General features: G+C 41.4%; 1 protein-coding gene across 1 annotated transcript in view; it reads right to left on the minus strand.

The window, feature by feature from the left end:
- Nucleotides 1-19,819, minus strand: part of LOC311132587 (adhesion G protein-coupled receptor L3-like) — a gene marked incomplete at both ends in the record, with an annotated part of 141,346 nt that extends 121,527 nt beyond the window's left edge. Inside the window, one exon of the mRNA XM_084165842.1 lies at nucleotides 19,006-19,819. Within this exon, the coding sequence (XP_084021968.1) occupies nucleotides 19,006-19,819 (814 nt within the window). The remainder of the gene's footprint in view (nucleotides 1-19,005) is intronic.
- Nucleotides 19,820-22,534: the final 2,715 nt, after the last annotated feature.

Raw genomic sequence — 22,534 nt, forward strand, 5'->3', positions numbered from 1 at the left:
GATGAATTGAGGCTGTTGAGTGCAAAGGGGGGGGGGGGGGGGGTGCAACTCAATATTAGGAAGGTGTTCTTAATGATTTGTATACTCAGTGTATTTAGTTCATAGAAGGAAATCAGTGACTTGAAATAAATAAATTAGGCCCTAATCTATGGATTTCACATGACTGGGTACGGGCGCCGCCATGGTTGGGCCTGGGAGGGCATAGGCCCACCCACTGGGGAGCCAGGCCCAGCCAATCATAATGATTTTTTCCCCACAAAAGGGCTTCATTACAGACAGAAATACTAATTGAGTAAGTGTCTAAAAGTATCAGGTTTTAAATGTACTTAAGTAGTGGTGAAAAAAGTACTCAATTGTCATATTTGAGTAAAAGTACAAGGTAAAAGCTATACATAAACTTCGTTATATTAAGCAAACCAGAGAGCAATATTTTCTTGTTTTTAAAATTAACGGACAGACAAGGGTACACTCCAACACTCAGACATCATTTACAAGTGCAGTATTTGTATTTAGTGAGTCCGCCACATCAGAGGCAATAGGGACGACAACACGTTATATCAATATACAGTGAGGGAAAAAAAATGTGATCCCCTGCTGATTTTGTACGTTTGCCCACTGACAAAGACATGATCAGTCTATAATGGTAGGTTTATTTGAACAGTTAGAGACAGAATAACAACAAAAAAATCCAGGAAAAACACATGTCAAAAATGTTATAAATTGATTTGCATTTTAATGAGGGAAATAAGTATTTGACACCTCTGCAAAACATGACCCAGTACTTGGTGGCAAAACCCGTGTTGGCAATCACAGAGGTCAGAAGTTTCTTGTAGTTGGCCACCAGGTTTGCACACATCTCAGGAGGGATTTTGTCCCACTCCTCTTTGCAGATCTTCTCCAAGTCATTAAGGTTTCGAGCCTGACGTTTGGCAACTCGAACCTTCAGCTCCCTCCACAGATTTTCTATGGGATTAAGGTCTGGAGACTGGCTAGGCCACTCCAGGACCTTAATGTGCTTCTTCTTGAGCCACTCCTTTGTTGCCTTGGCCGTGTGTTTTGGGTCATTGTCATGCTGGAATACCCATCCATGACCCATTTTCAATGCCCTGGATGAGGGAAGGAGGTTCTCACCCAAGATTTGACGGTACATGGCCCCGTCCATCGTCCCTTTGATGCAGTGAAGTTGTCCTGTCCCCTTAGCAGAAAAACACCCCCAAAGCATAATGTTTCCACCTCCATGTTTGATGGTGGGGATGGTGTTCTTTGGGTCATAGGCAGCATTCCTCCTCCTCCAAACATGGTGAGTTGAGTTGATGCCAAAGAGCTCAATTTTGGTCTCATCTGACCACAACACTTTCACCCAGTTCTCCTCTGAATCATTCAGATGTTCATTGGCAAACTTCAGACGGGCCTGTATATGTGCTTTCTTGAGCAGGGGGACCTTGCGGGCGCTGCAGGATTTCAGTCCTTCACGGCGTAGTGTGTTACCAATTGTTTTCTTGGTGACTATGGTCCCAGCTGCCTTGAGATCATTGACAAGATCCTCCCGTGTAGTTCTGGGCTGATTCCTCACCGTTCTCATGATCATTGCACCTCCACGAGGTGAGATCTTGCATGGAGCCCCAGGCCGAGGGAGATTGACAGTTATTTTGTGTTTCTTCCATTTGCGAATAATCGCACCAACTGTTGTCACCTTCTCAACAAGCTGCTGGGCGATGGTCTTGTAGCCCATTCCAGCCTTGTGTAGGTCTACAATGTTGTCCCTGACATCCTTGGAGAGCTCTTTGGTCTTGGCCATGGTGGAGAGTTTGGAATCTGATTGACTGATTGCTTCTGTGGACAGGTGTCTTTTATACAGGTAACAAATTGAGATTAGGAGCACTCCCTTTAAGAGTGTGCTCCTAATCTCAGCTCGTTACCTGTATAAAAGACACCTGGGAGCCAGACATCTTTCTGATTGAGAGGGGGTCAAATACTTATTTCCCTCATTAAAATGCAAATCAATTTATAACATTTTTGACATGCGTTTTTCTGGATTTTTGTTTTGTTATTGTATCTCTCACTGTTCAAATAAACCTACCATTAAAATTATAGACTGATCATTTCTTTGTCAGTGGGCAAATGTACAAAATCAGCAGGGGATCAAATACTTTTTTCCCTCACTGTAGGTGCATAAATTGGACCATATTGCTGTCCTGTCTGAGCATTCAAAATATAACGAGTACTTTTGGGTATCAGGGAAAATGTATGGGAGTAAAAAGTACATTATTTTCTTTAGGAATGTAGTGGAGTAAAAGTAAACGTTATCAAAGATATAAATAGTAAAGTACAGATGCTCCAAATACTATTTAAGTAGTACTTTAAAGTATTTTTACTTAAGTACTTTACACCACTGATGCTACCATCAACATAATAGGCACTTTGACTGGGAAAGACTCATTGATAGACGTAGAGTATGTTGAAGCGTTTATTATATGATTGGTTGAATTCGTTTTTTTAATGAACTACATATTACATATTGTTATACATGAATATCATAGTACGTAATTCAACGTTAGATCATCAAAACACCAGGTCAAAAGCAAAGCCTATGACACACTCTTTTAAACAAACTAACCCAGTTATATCCATCACAACACCCATTCATACCAATCAAACAGTGCTCAATGATACACCACTAGAAACTATTTTTGCTGTCTCAATCCATCCTGTCTCTATAATGACACAATTTATGCAGCGGTATCCCCGGAGCGGGGAGGTAAATGATGATGTCGTTTAATGAGCCTTTTGTGGCAGGCCCACAAATCGGTCAGTGGGTCTCTATGGTAAAATATGCATCGACACATCCGGTAAAACTCTGATATCATCTGACATGATGAGGTTATAATGGATAGAGGCTGGGTATTGTTGGGTAATTCATTCCTCATCCGGCTACACGAGACTAGAGAGGTCAGCTGTTGAGGTCACATGTCACTGGGAGAAGGCCATATGCACTAGTACGTGGTCGCACACACTTTCACATACACGCACGCCCACCCACTCAGCTTCTTCAATACGCATACACACATACAAATTACACACACACACAAATTAAGCTACATGGATATTCTCAAGCACACCTGGGCGCACACACACAGATGCACACAGTGGTACAACAAACGACAACAGTTTCCTGTCAAGCCTGAAATGAGGGGCGCTGAGAGCTCACCAGCTCCTTCTCAGGGCCAGAGACAGTCAGGCTTCTGTTACACTGCACTCTCAAAATGACCATGGAGAGGTTGAAAGCAGGGAGAGAAGGAGGGGAGTGAAGGGGGAAGAAGGGATTCACAAGGAGAACACATTGTCTCGCTCCTGGGCAAAAAGCCTAGGGTTTGGATTTGAACATTGTGAACCGACAGAGCCAGGGCCGATTGGATAATACAAAGCTTCTCAGCGAGAACTCCAACACTGCTGATATCAGGCTGATTCAAAAGGACTCTTCAAAAGGAAACCACAGTGGCCCAGATCAACTCTACTGATAACTCTGTTTCGGTTGGGACAGTTAAAGTTCATGGGCAATTTTCAGTGCCAGACGAAGAGTTAGCTTAAGTTGCAAGCACGACATCAGAAAGAAAGATGCAAAAACAACAAAAAAGGCAGAGCTGAGTCGATCGGTCTCTGCTTCTCTTCTAGGCAGAATATATATATATTTTTTGCGTGTGTCAGGCGAGATGGATGGGGCGGTGGTGGGCTTAAGTGAAGAATCACCTGCCATACCCTGGAACCACACAGGTGAGCTGTGTATGATTTCTGGATCATGGTACAGACTGATGTAGATGATGAATGACTCCTCTGGTTGAGAATAGAAAACATGCACCACGTGATGCATAAATGCCACCACATGAATTGAATGTCTATATGCCACATTTCAAAACGGCTGATATATCAAGGTCAGCCCGCTGGCCGTTGTGAGAACTAAGCAGGTTTGCCCTTCAAATAGATGTAAACATTATGTTTACTACCCGTGAGGCAAAGCTCAGGCTAAATTTGAAAGCTGTGCAGGACAAAATATTGATGGCGAACAACAAGGAACTACCACATCATCTGAAGTTGGTTGGACACTGTATTTGAATGTGACAAACACAACAGCACAGCATGTATTCAAAGCCTAGCAAAGAACTAGAAAACAAGCGATACTGCCATGTGGCAAATCTCAAGCTATATTCCTAACAGGCTTCCATTGTTTCCCCTCCCTTGGTTCAGAGCAAGCCTTTGTCCATAGGAAAAATAAATTCCTATTCTAATCCTAAACTCTAGACACAGTCTTGTCGGTGGCTCACCATGGAAATTATTACCCTACGTAGGGAGTCCGCCAGACATGTAATAAGCATGTAGGCCATTTCCCCAATCCGCCAACATCAGAGGGGCATTATAGAGCACGCAAACAACTGCTTCTGAAACAGCAGCTGAGCATTGGAAATACAGTACCAGTCAAAAGATTGAACACACCTACTCATTCAAGGGTTTTTCTTAAGTTTTACTATTATCTACATTGTAGAATAATTGTGAAGACATCAACACTATGAAATAACACATATGGAATCATGTAGTAACCAAAAAGTGTTAAACAAATCAAAATATATTTTATATTTAAGATTCTTCAAATAGCCACCCTTTGCTTTGATGACAGCTTTGCACACTCTTGGCATTCTCTCAACCAGCTTCACCTGGAATGCTTTTCCAACAGTCTTGAAGGAGTTCCCACATATGCTGAGCATTTGTTGGCTGCTTTTCCTTCACTCTGCGGTCCAACTCATCCCAAACCATCTCAATTGGGGTTGAGGTCGGGTGATTGTGGAGGCCAGGTCATTTGTTGCAGCACTCCATCACTCTCCTTCTTGGTCAAATAGCCCTTACACAGCCTGGAGGTGTGTTGGGTCATTGTCCTGTTGAAAAACAAACAATAGTCCCACTAAGCCCAAACCAGATGGCATGGCGTATCGCTGCAGAATGCTGTAGTAGCCATGCTGGTTAAGTGTGCCTTGAATTCTAAATAAATCACTGACCATTTCACCAGCAAAGCATCCCCACACCATCACACCTCCTCCTCCATGCTTCACGGTGGGAACCACACATGCAGAGATCATCCGTTCCCCTACTCTGCGTCTCACAAAGACACGGCGGTTGTAACCAAAAATCTCAAATTTGGACTGATCAGACCAAAAGGACAGATTTCCACCAGTATAATGTCCATTGTTCGTGTTTCTTGGCCCAACAAGTCTCTTCATATTGGTGTCCTTTAGTTGTGTATTTTTGCAGCAATTCAACCATGAAGGCCTGATTCACGCAGTCTCCTCTGAACAGTTGATGTTGAGATGTGTCTGTTACTTGAACTCTGTGAAGCATTTATTTGGGCTGCAATTTCTGAGGCTGGTAACTCTAATGAACTTATCCTCTGCAGCAGAGGTAACTCTTGGTCTTCCTGTGGCGGTCCTCATGAGAGCCAGTTTCATCGTAGCGCTTCATGGTTTTTGCGACTGCACTTGAAGAAACTTTCAAAGTTCTCGACATTTTCCGACTTGACTGACCTTCATGTCTTAAAGTAATGATGGACTGTAATTTCTCTTTGCTTATTTGAGCTGTTCTTGCCATACTATGGACTTGGTCTGTTACCAAATAGGCTATCTTCTGTATACCCCCCTACCTTGTCACAACACAACTGTTTGGCTCAAAGGCATTAAGAAGGAATGAAATTCAACAAATTAACTTCTAACAAGGCACACCTGTTAATTGAAATGCATTCCAGGTGACTACCTCATGAAGCTGGTTGAGATAATGCAACAGTGTGCAACACTGTCATCCAGGCAAAGGGTGGGTACTTTGAAGAATCTCAAATATAACATATATTTTGATTTGTTTAACACTTTTTTGGTTACTACATGATTCCATATGTGTTATTTCATAGTTTTGATGTCTACACTATTATTCTACTATGTAGAAAATAGTAAAAATAAAGAAAAACCCTTGAATGAGTAGGTGTGTCCAAACCTTTGACTGGTACTGTAGATAATAAGGCAATGCATCCATTAATGCGTTCCAATAATTCAGGCATAGGGCGAACAATAGTATACTTCAGCAGGAGTGCTATAATCCAGGTAGCAGACACAAACACACACACAGAGGTCAAAGGGCAACAGGTTGTGTCCTAAGTAGTCCGCTGGTTCCCAAACCCCAGTAACAGTATCTCTGTCAGTCTGCATCTACCGGTTAGCCATTCTTATTCAATTAAGAAGCTCTCGGTTACTATTGACAGGGCCAAGACTGGCAGGCCTTGCCCAAAACATGCCAGCCTCAGTATGAAGGTCGAATCCCATGTCTTAGGTACCCTCTGGCACGCACTGCTACTCTGCCCTGGCCAGATAGCAACAGGTGGCAAGATTACAGCAGGCACGCCAGACAGTGGAGGGTATCGGCAACGCCAACTGTGCCGCTTCCCGTGCCCGTCCTCCACAGATGGCCTGAGTTGACAGAAGAATGACCGAGGTTGGCAACCCGGAGATATCCGGAGATCAAATGTTGTTGCAGTGTACGAACAAAGCAGTCACATGTGGCTGACTATCACCTGACTATAGGGACATATTAATTTAGAGATGTAATTCTGGCCAACCAACTAAGAGCGTCTGCTAAATGACCAAAATGTAATGTCCTAACTAAAAATATCCTTTTATAAACACCTTGATAAATATGTCTGATCTGTAAGTAATTTGAAATGGGAATTTTATAAATTCAGAACTAATGTATCTTACTGTAGCTAATGTAATTATTTTGTTGTCCAGGAAGTTAGTTGTCTATGTGTTAATGAATAGGTTACAGTGGGGTAAAAAAGTCAGCCAACAATTGTGCAAGTTCTCCCACTTAAAAAGATGAGAATGGGGCCATGTAATCTCACGATACATGGCCCCATTCATTCTTTCCTTTACACGGATCAGTCGTCCTGCTCCCTTTGCAGAAAAACAGCCCCAAAGCATGATGTTTCCACCCCCATGCTTCACAGTAGGTATGGTGTTCTTTGGATGCAACTCAGCATTCTTTGTCCTCCAAACACGACGAGTTGAGTTTTTACCAAAAGTTATATTTTGGTTTCATCTTACCATATGACATTCTCCCAATCCTCTTCTGGATCACCAAATGCACTCTAGCAAACTTCAGACGGGCCTGGACATGTACTGGCTTAAGCAGGGGGACACGTCTGGCACTGCAGGATTTGAGTCCCTGGCGGCGTAGTGTGTTACTGATGGTAGGCTTTGTTACTTTGGTCCCAGCTCTCTGCAGGTCATTCACTAGGTCCCCCTGTGTGGTTCTGGGATTTTTGCTCACCGTTCTTGTGATCATTTTGACACCACGGGGTGAGATCTTGCGTGGAGCCCCAGATCGAGGGAGATTATCAGTGGTCTTGTATGTCTTCCATTTCCTAATAATTGCTCCCACAGTTGATTTCTTCATCCAAGCTGCTTACCTATTGCAGATTCAGTCTTCCCAGCCTGGTGCAGGTCTACAATTTTGTTTCTAGTGTCCTTTGACAGCTCTTTGGTCTTGGCCATAGTGGAGTTTGGAGTGTGACTGTTTGAGGTTGTGGACAGGTGTCTTTTATACTGATAACAAGTTCAAACAGGTGCCATTAATACAGGTAACGAGTGGAGGATAGAGGAGCCTCTTAAAGAAGAAGTTACAGGTCTGTGAGAGCCAGAAATCTTGCTTGTTTGTAGGTGACCAAATACTTATTTTCCACCATAATTTGCAAATAAATTCATTAAAAATCCTACAATGTGATTTTCTGGAAAAACAATTCTCATTTTGTCTGTCATAGTTGACGTGTACCTATGATGAAAATTACAGGCGTCTCTCATCTTTTTAAGTGGGAGAACTTGCACAATTGGTGGCTGACTAAATATTTTTTTTCCCCACTGTATATCTACAGTATACCTGCTATAACATGGTATAGCTTACTGTGGATCCCCCCACTGGGAATGCATGCTGGCATATTTTCATCTCTGCACCAATTTCCATATATGCTGCAAATGGGTCACAGGGATAATACATGTGATGATGTGCTGTCAAAATCTTCAAGAGGCACAAGGACAATTATTATGCATTGTTGCATTACGTTACCCATATCTGCACATTTACATGCAGAAATGGGAAACGAAAGCAGTGCTTTCAGAAACTATTCATACCCCCTTGACTTATTCCACATTTTGTTGTGTTACAGACTTTTTTCTCACCCATCTACACACAATACCCCATAATGACAAAGTGAAAACATGTTTTTAGAAACCCAATATTGAAAATGAAATACGGAAATATGTAAGTATTCAATCCCCTGAGTCAATACATGTTAGAATCACCTTTGGCAGTGATTACAGCCGTGCGTCTTTCTGGGTAAGTCTCTAAGAGCTTTGCACACCTGGATTTTACAATATTTGCACATTACATTATCATTTAAAAAATTCTTCAAGCCCTGTCCAGTTGGTTGTTGATCATTGCTAGACAGACATTTTCAAGTCTTGCCATACATTTTCAAGCCGATTTAAGTCATAACTGTAACTAGGCCACTAAGGAACATTTAATGTAATCTTGGTAAGCAACTCCTGCGTATATTTGGCCTTGTGTTTTAGGTTATTGTCCTGCTGAAAGGTAAATTAATCTCCCAGTGTCTGGTGGAATGCAGACTGAACCATGTTTTCCTCTAGGATTTTGCCTGTGCTTAGCTCCATTTAGTTAATTTGTTAATCCTGAAAACTCCCCGGTCCTTAACAACTACAATCATACCCATAACATGATGCAGCCACCACTATGCTTGACAATATGGAGAGTGGTACTCAGTAATGTGTTGTATTGGGTTTGACCCAAACATCACACTTTGTATTTAGGACAAAAAGTGAATTGCTTTGCCATATTTTTTGCAGTATTACTTTAATTGCCTTGTTACAAACAGGATGCATGTTTTGGAATATTTGATTCTGTACAGGCTTCCTTCTTTTCACTCTGTCAATTAGGTTAGTATTGTCGAGTAACTACAATGTTGTTGATCCCATCCTCAGTTTTCTCCCATCACAGCCATTAAACTTTTTAACTGTTTTAAAGTTACCATTGGCCTCATGGTGAAATCCCTGAGCAGTTTCCTTCCTCTCCGGCAATTGAGTTAGGAAAGACAACTGTATCTTTGTAGTGAATGGGTGTATTGATAGACCATACAAAGTGTAATTAATAACTTCACCATCCTTAAAGGGATATTATTCAATGGCTGCTTTTCATATTTACCCATCTACCAATAGGTGCCATTCTTTGCGAGGCATTGGAAAACCTACCTGGTCTTTGTGGTTGAATCTGTGTTTGAAATTCACTGCTCGACTGAGGGACCTTACAGATAGCACTATTATTGCACACAGAGTGAGTCCATGCAACTTATTATGTGACTTGTTAAGCACATTTTTATGCCTGAACTTATTTAGGCTTGCCATTACAAAGGAGTTGAATACTTATTGACTCAAGACATTTCAACTTTTCATGCATTATTAATTAGTAAACATTTCTAAAAACATCATTCCACTTTGACATTATATGGGGTATTGTGTAGGCCAGTAACATAAAATCTCAATTTAATCCATTTTAAATTCAGGCTGTAACACAACAAAATGTGGAAAATGTCAAGGGGAGTGAGTACTTTCTGAAGGCACTGTATATGCTCTCTCACACACACATTTACCCCCACACACACCTCCCCTTGCCACCCACCCACCCACCCACACCAAGCAGGCACCAGTAGCAGGTGTCTGAGCCTAAGGCAGGGTAAATTATCTCAAGTGACTGCCTGCACTAAGTAGGCCTGTGGACTTTCTCCTCCTCTGCTCACTTTGGCAGATTAGCATTAGTGAGACAGCCTGAACGTCCAGCTGAATTCATACTGACTCTTGTTTTCCTCTTTCGTGATCTTTAGATCTTTCAATCTGTCTGTTTACTATTAATGGCATGTCTGCTATTGCAAACCTACACGTATCCATGAGAAATAGATTCACATGAACATTCAAGTGTTCCCATATACCAGCAAATTGATCATTCTTGTCTGCTTTTCCCGCCAATTATTCTCCCTCAGATTTGTATTCTGGAGTGGCTTAGTAATAGACATAATAACAGGCCTTCCTCTTTCTTCCGCTTTTATATTTCCATATTTATTTGCAATTTCTATACACTTTGTAAAGAAGACTGTTTTGATTAATTTTATTTGCGCTCCCTCGTTCTCGAATTTGATTGAAAGAATATGCCAGGTGAGGGCAAGGATATGTGGGCTTTTAATGATGTCTGCTTTTTAACATTTATAGAGAAGGTTTGTATTTCATTTTTCTATCAACTTCAGTAAACACAATTATCAATAAGTGTTGTCATGGAAACGTGGTTTGAATGGAGTAATTTTGGATGTCTCATCTATCCTCGATCTGTTCTCTGCAGAGATTGAGGTATCGGTTCTCCAAGAGCAATTATAAACTGGGTGGTTCGAGCCCTGAATGCTGATTGGCTGAAAGCAGTGGTATTTCTGACTGTATACCACGGGTATGACAAAACATTTTTACTGTTCTAATTATGTTGGTAACCATTTTATAATAGCAATAAGGCACATCAGGGGTTTGTGGTATTTTGCAAAAGTATTCATCCCCATTGACGTTTTTCCTATTTTGTTGCATTACAACCTGTAATTTCAATGGATTTTTTTTTGGATTTCATGTAATGGACATACACAAAATAGTCCAAATTAGTGAAGTGAAATCAAAAAAATTACTTGTTTCAGAAAATTCTAAAAAATAAATAACGGAAAAGTGGTGCGTGCATATGTATTCACCCCCTTTGCTATGAAGCCCATAAATAAGATATGGTGCAACCAATTAGCTTCAGAAGTCACATAATTAGTTAAATAAAGTCCACCTGTGTGCAATCTAAGTGTCACATGATCTGTCACATGATCTCAGTATATATACACCTGTTATGAAAGGCCCCGGAGTCTGCAACACCACTAAGCAAGGGGCACCATCAAGCAACGGCACCATGAAGACCAAGGAGCGTTCCAAACAGGTGGAGCGCTCCACAAAGTTGTGGAGAAGTACAGATCAGGGTTGGGTTTTAAAAGAATATCCGAAAACTTTGAACATCCCACGGAGCACCATTACATCCATTATTAAAAAATGGAAAGAATATGGCACCACAACAAACCTGCCAAGAGAGGGCTGCCCCACCAAAACTTACGGACCAGGCAAGGAGGGCATTAATCAGAGAGACCAAAGATAACCCTGAAGGAGCTGCAAAGCTCCACAACGGAGATTGGAGTATCTGTCCATAGGACAACTTTAAGCCGTACACTCCACAGAGCTGGGCTTTACGGAAGAGTAGCCAGAAAAAAAGCTATTGCTTAAAGAAAAAAATAAGCAAACACGTTTGGTGTTTGCCAAAAGGCATGTGGGAGACTCCCCAAACATATGGAAGAAGGCACTCAGGTCGGATGAGACTAAAATTGAGCTTTTTGGCCATCAAGGAAAATGCTATGTCTGGCACAAACCCAACACCTCTCATCACCCGAGAACACCATCCCCACAGTGAAGCATGGTGGTGGCAGTGTTCATCGGCAGGGACTGGGAAACTGGTCAGAATTGAAGGAATGATGGATGGCGCTAAATACAGGGAAATTCTTGAGAAAAACCTGTTTCAGTCTTCCAGAGATTTGAGACTGGGACGGAGGTTCACCTTCCAGCAGGACAATGACTCTAAGCATACTGCTAAAGCAACACTCGAGTGGTTTAAGGGGAAACATTTAAATGTCTTGGAATGGCCTAGTCAAAGCCCAGACCTCAATCCAATTGAGAATCTGTGGTATGACTTAAAGATTGCTGTTCACCAGCGGAACCCATCCAACTTGAAGGAGCTGGAGCAGTTTTGCCTTGAAGAATGGGCAAAAATCCCAGTGGCTAGATGTGCCAAGCTTATAGAGACATACCCCAAGAGACTTGCTGCTGTAATTGCTGCAAAAGGTGGCTCTACAAAGTATTGATTTTGGGGGGGTGAATAGTTATGCACGCTCAAGTTTTCAGTTTTTTTTGTCTTATTTCTTGTTTGTTTCCCAATTTTTAAAAAATGCATCTTCAAAGTGGTAGGCATGTTGTATAAATCAAATGATACAAACCCCCCAAAGATCCATTTTAATTCCAGGTTGTAAGGCAACAAAATAGGAAAAACGCCAAGGGGGGTGAATACTTTCGCAAGCCACTGTACCACGGCTAAAGGCTGTATCCAGGAACTCTACGTAGCGCCGTGCATAAGAACAGTCCATAGCCATAGTATATTGGCCATATACCACACCCCCTCGTGCCTTATTGCTAAATTATGCTCTTGTAACAAATTGTTGTTAATTTACATTTACATTTTAGTCATTTAGCAGACACTCTTATCCAGAGCGACTTACAGTTAGTGAGTGCATACATTATTTTTTTTCATACTGGCCCCCCAGTGGGAATCGAACCCACAACCCTGGCGTTGCAAACACCATGCTCTACCAACTGAGCTACATCCCTGAGCTACATCCCTGCCGGCCATTCCCTCCCCTACCCTGGACGACGCTGGGCCAATTGTGCGCCGCCCCATGGGTCTCCCGGTCACGGCCGGCTACGACAGAGCCTGGAATCGAACCAGGATCTCTAGTGGCACAGCTAGCACTGCGATGCAGTGCCTTAGACCACTGCGCCACTCGGGAGTTAATCGTACCACTGCCTTGCCTGCAGAAATACAAATGATGTCCACTAAGCAATTTGATTATTTTCAATTTGTCCAGTGTCATTCTCAAGTATGTAACACGGAATATGTTGAGATATATCTAGCTGCAACATTTCTGCAATATATTTGTACTATTTCCACAAAATTTGATGGAATAAACATCAGTCATACAGCATGTATACAGTATCCACAGCTGTTCTCGTTATCTTATTTCGTTTCATCCATCAACCAATCAGAAACAATGCACACCTATGCATCACAATTCATCATGATATAAGACTATGCACCCAACCACCTCCACGAATCAAATCCACTACAAAAGGGAAAACCAAACACCATTCCAAAAATGCATTCCCAGAATCCCATGCAAAACGCCTGTGCCAATGGCCGCGTGGCATGGCATGCTGAGCTAAGACCCAGCTGTGGGCAATGACATGACTCCCCTGCTCCGTTGCCCATTTCCCATGCTCCATCGCCATAGCAGCTCATGCGTCGCGTGCCTATGGGGGTGGGGGAGGTGGGGGAGAGGTGGTACTGAGCCTGTGCGGCGGGAATCTTACGCAACATCACCTCGCCTGTGGTGTTAACCCCCTGTGATTATGTCATCAGTGGTCTGGTCAGGGAGAAAGCATAACCTGTGTATGTCACCCTCATGCGTATGGATGGACTTTGATAATTGTGTCTTGGTTCGCTGCAGTAAGGTACAGGTGAGGTTGACATGGTTGACTGGTCAATTGTGCAATTGTGCAAGGCATTTCATGGAAATACAGTACCTAAAGTGTGATGATGGCTAACCCATAATATCAACTCATAACATTAATCCATACTGATCACTTTGATGATGACCAGACTCCTTGCCTAATCCTTCATGAAATGAGACATGCAATCTACCCATCTGAATTGACATCAAAAATCTGGAACCAAATAGTATACGTTAATCTACCTATCGACCAATCTATCGTGCGACATTTGACTCAATCATTCACTCCAGATCAGTCTGTTTATCTGGCGCTGTTTGTCACGGACACCTCATCTATCTACTTTATGTATCAGTTAAATGGATTTATCAACTGTGTCCGTCTCTCTTTTTCCCTCTACCTTCCCATCCTCTGTCAGCAGCCTCCTTGCTCGCCGCCGTTTGGAGGTCAGCCCATTCCGCACCATGGGATACTGAACTGATACTCCCTGGAGACTGAAAGGTCCATTACTCTATTCGAGAGAGAGAGAGCGGGTGTTGTGTGTGTGGGGAGGAGTGAAAACAAAGTTGGCAGAGCGTCACCAGGTAATGTTCTGCAGCTTGCCTCCCAAATGCATGTAAAAGCACTGCTTGATACAACACCATTTAATAAGGCAAGCACCTAACAAATGTTGTTTTTGCTTAAAGGAAAGGTTAATCCATTTGGAAGTTAATATGAATACGACTTTTACATTGCAAAAACGTCTATCATACATGTCAGATTTCAATACTGGCAGATGTCATAACTCAGGAGGATGTCTTCTCTCGAATGAGCCATTGATCATATTTTCGCGATATTCCTACCTCGAGACATTTGTAATTTAACGGAGGGTCTAGCACATTTTTCCTATTTTTCTGCCTCTTTAGTCCAGGGTGCATTGCATGGTGCCGTTGCCAGAGATATTATAGAAAGGAGATAGCAATCCAATGAATGAAGGAACATATAACGCCCCACCCAGCAGACTGTAGACCAATCGCGTTCACGTTGTCATGCTGCATCACGCGGTTGCTAAGCTAATCGTCACGCAATCCCTTCTCAAAATCAGTGTCTACATTGGGGGGTTTGTATCATTCGATTTACACAACATGCTTACCATTTTGAAAATGCAAAATACATTTTATTGTGAAACAAACAAGAAATAAGACAAAAAAAAGAAAACTTGAGCGTGCATAACTATTCACACCCCCAAAGTCAATACTTTGTAGAGCCACCTTTTGCAGCAATTACAGCTGCAAGTCTCTTGGGGTATGTCCAGTATGAAAATGTATGCACTCACTAACTGTACGTCGCTCTGGATAAGAGTGTCTGCTAAATGACTAAAATTTAAATGTAAAAAATATAAGCTTGGCACTTCTAGCCACTGGGATTTTTGCCCATTCTTCAAGGCAAAACTGCTACAGCTCCTTCAAGTTGGATGGGTTCCGCTGGTGAACAGCAATCTTTAAGTCATACCACATATTCTCAATTGGATTGAGGTCTGGGCTTTGACTAGGCCATTCCAAGACATTTAAATGTTTCCCCTTAAACCACTTGAGTGTTGCTTTAGCAGTATGCTTAGGGTCATTGTCCTGCTGGAAGGTGAACCTCCGTCCCAGTCTCAAATATCTGGAAGACTGAAACAGGTTTCCCTCAAGAATTTCCCTGTATTTATTAGCACCATCCATCCTTCCTTCAATTCTGACCAGTTTCCCAGTCCCTGCCAATGAAAAACATCCACACAGCATGATGCTGCCACCACCATGGCAGATGGTGTTCTCGGGGTGATGAGGTTTTGGGTTTGCGCCAGACATAGCGTTTTCCTTGATGGCCAAAAAGCTCAATTGTAGTCTCATCTGACCAGTGTACCTTCTTACATATGTTTGGGGAGTCTCCCACATGCCTTTTGGCAAACAACAAACATGTTTGCTAATTTTTTTATTTAAGAAATTGCTTTTTTTCTGGCCACTCAGCTCTGTGGAGTGTACGGCTTACAGTGGTCCTATGGACAGATACTCCAATCTCCACTGTGGAGATTTGCAGCTTCTTCAGGGTTATCTTTGGTCTCTTTGTTGCCTCTCTGATTAATGCCCTCCTTGCCTGGTCCATGAGTTTTGGTGGGCGGCCCTCTCTTGGCAGGTTTGTTGTGGTGCCATATTCTTTCAATGTTTTAATAATGGATTTAATGGTGCTCTGTGGGATGTTCAAAGTTTGGGATATTTTAAAAAACCCAACCCTGATCTGTACTTCTCCACAACTTTGTCCCTGACCTGTTTGGCGAGGTCCTTGGTCTTCATGGTGCCGCGTGCGAGGTGGTGCCCCTTGCTTAGTGGTGTTGCAGACTCTGGGGCCTTTCATAACAGGTGTATATATACACTGAGATCATGTGACACTTAGATTGCACACAGATGGACTTTATTTAACTAATTATGTGACTTCTGAAGGTAATTGGTTGCACCAGATCTTATTTAGGGCCTTCATAGCAAAGGGGGTGAATACATATGCACGCACCACTTTTCCGTTATTTATTTTTTAGAATTTAAAAAAAAAAGTAATTTTTTTCATTTCACTTCACCAATTTGGACTATTTTGTGTATGTCCATTACATGAAATCCAAATAAAAATCAATTTAAATTACAGGTTGTAATGCAACAAAATAGGAAAAATGGCAAGGGGGATGAATACTTTTTCAAGGCACTGTATGTCGAGAAACGTGCCTATTTTCCTCATAGGTACGTAATGTCACGATTCCAAAGCTATACGACATTACAGATAGCAAGTTAATTATCTTACATCTTGGAAAATATTTGTAATGTTGTACTTCTTGTTGACAAAATGCATGCTAATGTTGGGTTTTTGAGCTAGCACCCAATAGACTCCCATTCACTCCTTGAAGGAGAGTGCTCCTTGTCCCAGAATCGCCCATAATGCACTGTGCGGACAATTGATGTAGCATGGGCAACGTTTCCCATCTCTTCAAAAGTATATCTGTCGTTGCGAATGTCAAACTCCACTCTGTGAGGCACATTGATATGCAATTTGAACATGTTGAGATTGTAGACTCCTAAATTGATAGTGCAGTTTGTTTAGGCGATTTTACAGCTAACTAGCTACTTTACATGCTGATATTGTCTTTGGTATTATTGTGTGTAGCTACGTTTGCTAGCTAGCCAGCAAGCCCATAGCGAGAGCATTGCATTGTGGATTTTGTAGTTGACTTGAACTGCAACAGATTGCCACAACAATTTTTACATGTTGCTACCAACTTATACATATAACGCCAAAATGAAACATTTGTTTTCAAAAAATATTGTTCTCACATAGTGTTATTTAACACTTTAAATTAAAGGAATGAGTGGTTTTGGGTGTATTTTCCCTTTAAGCAACAACAGGGGAAGCAATTATGTGTAGCTCCTATGTGTTGTGGAAAGTGAAACCTCAGGCATAAGTAAAATCACATAACAGAACTCTGCTGCCTTTGATGAATAGACTAGGTTGGATATAGACAATTCCACGGTCACAGAGTGCTGCTTAGACACCAATTTTTCACTTTGACATGTATGCCAAACAAAAACCAATGATTGCAAAGTTAAACAAATCATACAACTACGTGCACAAAGACTACTTTTAACAATTTCCACAGCACATTCTACATAAACACATTTACTTGAAAAAAAGTTGGTTAAAGAATGACGGTTTGTGCTGTTTGTGCTGTCATTATGTTACCAAACACGTTCTTCAAGTAAATGTGTTTTTGTACAAAAAAATAAAAAATAAAAAAAATATCTTGGGATAATCCTACAGTCTACAGGCTATCTACAGACTATCAGTAACATTTCAGCTAACTATCTACTAACCGTAACCCTTATCCTAACCCTTACCCGTATTCTAAACCTAACCTTAACCTTAGCAAGTAGTTGCTTATCGACAGATACTTTCAAACAAACTATGACCATACTGTAGAGCAGCGTTTCCCAAACTCAGTCCTCGGGACCCCAAGGGGTGCACATTTTGGTTTTTGCCTTAACACTGCACAGCTGATTCAAATTATCAAAGCTTGATGATTAGTTGAATCGGCTGTGTAGTGCTAGGGCAAAAACCAAAATGTGCACCCCTTGGGGTCCCGAGGACAGAGTTTGGGAAACCCTGCTGTAGAGCATCTACAGATGGAATATCAGGACTATCCAAATAAAGTGTAAATTGTTAAAATTAGTTATTGTGCATAAAGTTGTATGGTCTGTTTCACTTTGCAATCATTGATTTGTGTTTGGCATACATTTTAAAGGGAAAAATCTGAGTCTCAGCATATACTGTGGAATTGTCCATATGCATTTCAGCTGAGATTCTGGGAAAATTGTAATTTCATTTAAAAACTGCAGGTGAAGGCTGCGATTTCCACCGATGAGGATGGTAAAGACTTCACAGCCAAATAACTTGTGATAATTCAGACTAGGCTGTTAATGAGCCAGCGCAAAGAATTACCTCGGCATTGCAAAACAATTTTGGGTAGGCTTGATGACTACTTTAAAGAAAGAGCATCAAAGGGAATAATTTTTACTTTCTTAAAAAGAGTTATGGCAAGTTTAATGAGAGCAGTGATCTCTGTCTTTACAAAGGTGACATGTACTGTAAAAGAGAGAGAGACAAACTTTGAGAAAAGACTAAAAAGGCAAACAAACAACTCTTGTAGTTCTATTCACCTTCTTTGTCAGAATTATATAGAAAATAATGTAATATCTAATAAATAGCAGAAACTAGGGATAACAACTGCCTAAAATACGATCCCCGTGAGAAAACATAACTACCCAATCACGTGACAGCAAACAATTATTTGTTTTCTTTCGAATGCAAATCCTTTTGTTCGCCAACAGTTAAAATGTCTCGTAAAACAATAATGTGACTGCAGTTATTACATTTTCCCACAGCTGGTGTGTGGTTGTTTGCTTGTTTTTTTTCTATCATTCAAGGGGTTTAATTAAATGGAACAAGATGGATGACACATTGAGGTATCATATTCCATAGCTAATTATCACCAACCCACACACTCGCAATGGTGCTAATGTGTAACAATACATATACTTCCTCTTCATTTCCTCTGCTCTTTACTCTCGAATTAAAAAAGCCCACCAATCATAGTGTCAAACAAGCTAGGAACATGACAACTGATGGTGACATTCATAGGCCATGAGTATGAAAGTGATGCTGTTTGTATTCAATTACACTTATCGCAACACTGAAATGTGCTAAAATGTATACATTTTTAACAGTGTTTCCCTGACTTAAAGTAAAGACCTTTGAGAAAATGTTCATGACAACAAACCATATGTCTTCTATCTACACACTGTAGCCTCGTCAACAACCTCCTCTTCTCTTCTCTTGCCATCAAAGCGACTGCAAGCACAAATATATCTACCAAAGATACCAACAACTCTCTGAATTACCAACAAGCTAGTGAAAGACATGAAATAGAAGAGCGAAAAAATATGAATATGTGGCCTACCTGGTCTACCGTCCAATGCACCAAAGTCCAGCGAGTACTTGACCACGTGGTAATTGTTCCACACGTACAGTAGGTTGTCCCTCGGGTTGTAATCCACGGCGGCGATGTACTGGTACGAGTTGGGGAAGGGGATGTCCAGGAAGCCATCTTTACTCAGCTCAGTGTTGTAGATATAGTCAATCTTGTTCCCAGTCGCCTCGTTGTCGTCGTCTTCGTAGACCGACTTCACCACGTACAGAATCCCGCAGATCATGAAGGAGTTGGACGCCGAGCGCTTGTCATAGGCGGTGTCCCAGGTTCCTTCTACGCGGAGGGTGTAAGGGTTGAGCTGGCTGATGACAATGCGCCCGTTGTTTTGCTCCGTGGCGTAGATGACCCACAGGCCGTTCTCGTCTACAGCGAGATCGATGTCTGACTTGCCGCCCCAGCGGTACGGCGAGGTGTCGTGGTAGTTGGCGTTGGCGATGATGGCCTCGCCGCTCTTGATGCGTGTGCGCAGGTCGAACTTGACGATGTTGCGCGTGCGCTCCTTGTTGAAGAACAGTGCGCCGTCGTATACTACAAAGCCTGTGCCGTCGACGCGGTGCGGTAATTTGTACGTGGTCGTGGGTCGCCCTGCGATGAAGTCCTCTTTGGAGGAGTACTCGGTCAGCGTGTCCGTGCGGTATGGTGTCCAGGGCATGTAGTAGATCTTGTCGGAGGCCTGGAGGGGGTCTTTACACCAGGCACCGGATTGGTGGTCCGACTCAAAGAGGTGTTCGCTCTGGTACACCCCTCGCAGCAAGCCGGGGCACAGGAATACTGAGGAGCCAAAATGGAGGAAAGACAATGCAGAGAGTTACTTTGGCATGAATGGGACATCAGTATTGGAATACTGCAACTAGAAGGACAAAGAAGGATAGCATACAAGGAAATCATTGCTTTCATCTCAACTTAAATGATCAAGACATTAACAAAGTTTACAATGCGTTAGCTTCAATACCTCATATTGGTTTATGAATATTGGGACAGTGACACATTTGTTGTTGTTTTGGCTCTGAACTCCAGCACTTTGGATTTGAAATGATACAATGACTATGAGGTTAAAGTGCAGACTGTCAGCTTTAATTTGAGGGTATGTTCATCCATATCGGGTGAACCATTTAAAAATTACAGCACTTCTTGTACATAGTCCCCTCATTTTAGTGGACCAAAAGTATTGGGACAAATTCACTTATAGCAGTCAAAAGTTTAGTATTTGGTCCCATATTCATAGTACGCAATGATTACATCAAGCTTGTGACTCCACAACTTGTTGGATGCATTTGCTGTTTGTTTTGGTTGTGTTTCAGATAATTCTGTGCACAATAGAAATTAATGGTAAATAATGTATTGTGTCATTTTGGAGTCACTTTTATTGTAAATAAGAATATAATATGTTTCTAAACACTTCTACATTAATGTGGATGCTACCAAGATTACAGATATGAATGAATCGTGAATGATATTTATGCCTTCGTAACTGTCTCACTCATCAAAATTCAGGATTAATTCAGGATTATCCGTACTCATGGTAGCATCCACATTAACGTAGAAGTGTTTAGAAACATATTCTATTCTTATTTACATTAAAAGTAACTCCAAAATGGCACACTACATTATTTACCATACATTTCTATTCGGCACAGAATTATCTGAAACGCAACCAAAACAAACAGCAAATGAATCCAACAAGTTTGTAGAGTCACAAGCTTGATGTAGTATCTATGAATATGGAACCAATTACTTAACTTTTTACTACTTTAATACACATAAGTGAATATGTCCCAATAACTTTAGTCCCCTAAAATGGGGGGGATTATGTACAAAAAGTGCTGAAATATCCTCAAATTAAAGATGACAGTCTGCACTTTAACCTCATAGTCATTGTATCATTTCAAATCCAAAGTGTTGGAGTACAGAGCCAAAACAACCACATATTGTCACTGTCCCAATACTTTTGGAGCTCACTGTAGTTGTCAATGTTGCTTAAATACATAATAAACATGGTTTGAGGCTAAAATAATTTCGCAACATACACAGACACACATACATTGGGCAATGATTTCTCATTACACCAGCTATCCACATAATTACAATAGGCATTTAATCAGTGCCATAATCAATGTAATACAAAAAGCAATACATTCCATCCACTTATTTCATCCATCCCATCTCCTCCGAGCTATCAGTGGTTAAGAAATAACATTAATATGGACATCTAATACAAAAAAAAAACACATAAAAAGATTTTGATAAATAGCACAAGCATAATTATTGGCAGCTGGGGCCCGGGAACACAATAATGACTATCTACATTACTACATGAGAATATTTTTTCATTACTTCAGATGCAGGAGATATCTTCAGTCTGTGACATCATGATTTACAATGCATCTGCGTTCTAAACTAATTATACCCTAACTGGTTTGTACTCAAAACGTAAGAAGCGATGCAGCATATGAGTCGATAGTGTGCATCCCTTGCCGAAGTTGATTCTGTTTCGAGATCGATTACTCTTGGACCTCCGACTGAGTCAATATCAAGTTGGCCGTCTTGATAAAAATATTACATTTGAATTTAAAACCTACTCATACGAATTTAATATACGGAGCACGTCATTTATTGGGACGAGATACAACAAAAGACAGCTTTATCTAAAGGGGAGAAATGACCGTGCCCCTTGAACATTTTTATTTTTTTCTAGTGTTGTATATTTACTTATGCTCTCTAAAACAGACTCTTATACCATTTATATAATAACATATATCATCTTATACCATTTAAAATGTAACAATAACACAGATACTGTTAAACGTAGAGATAAGGAAGGTTTGAAATAGGTCTACACTTTTAAAAAGAGTGATTTGACCATAGCATGTGATACTGATTCTAAGTGCAGTGCTGGTGTCAAGCGCTAGACGAAAGCAACAAAGAATTAAGATAGCCTAACATTTCCACCCTATTTAGTTAGGATTTAGGGTGCAGTACATTAACAATAACAAAAACAGAACATATGCGAAAGCTTCTATGATTCTGACGGGTGAGGAAGCGGACACCCCTGGTGACAGGTTCTCCCCGGGGATTTGGGTGGAGGTAAAAGCAGTGTGCTCAGAGAAGAAAAACACAAGCCTTACTCCTCTGTAATCTCTTCAGATTAAACATGTTATCTACTTGCATGTGAATAATATATTTTGATTCCACCCGTCGACAGCACGTCTCCCTTGCCACGCATCTAGACTAGCACAAAAATGCTAAGAGGGTCTCTATGGCTTAAAAAGGCTTTCGAAATCTAATGTGCCCGGTCGGTAGTCTTCTACTGACAGGAAAGAAACTGGGCTGGTTGCGTCCCAAATGGCACACTGTTCCCAATTTAGGCTCTGGTCAAAAGTAATGCACTATATAGGGAAGAGGCTGTCATTTGGGATGCAACCTGAGCTTTGAAGAGGCCGTTAGAAATGGATCCCAACACCCTAGACAAGGAGGTAAGTGACAGTGAAGGTTATTAGAA

The sequence above is a fragment of the Coregonus lavaretus genome (assembly GCF_964263955.1).
Source record: "Coregonus lavaretus genome assembly, chromosome: 7".
Lineage (NCBI taxonomy): Eukaryota > Metazoa > Chordata > Actinopteri > Salmoniformes > Salmonidae > Coregonus > Coregonus lavaretus.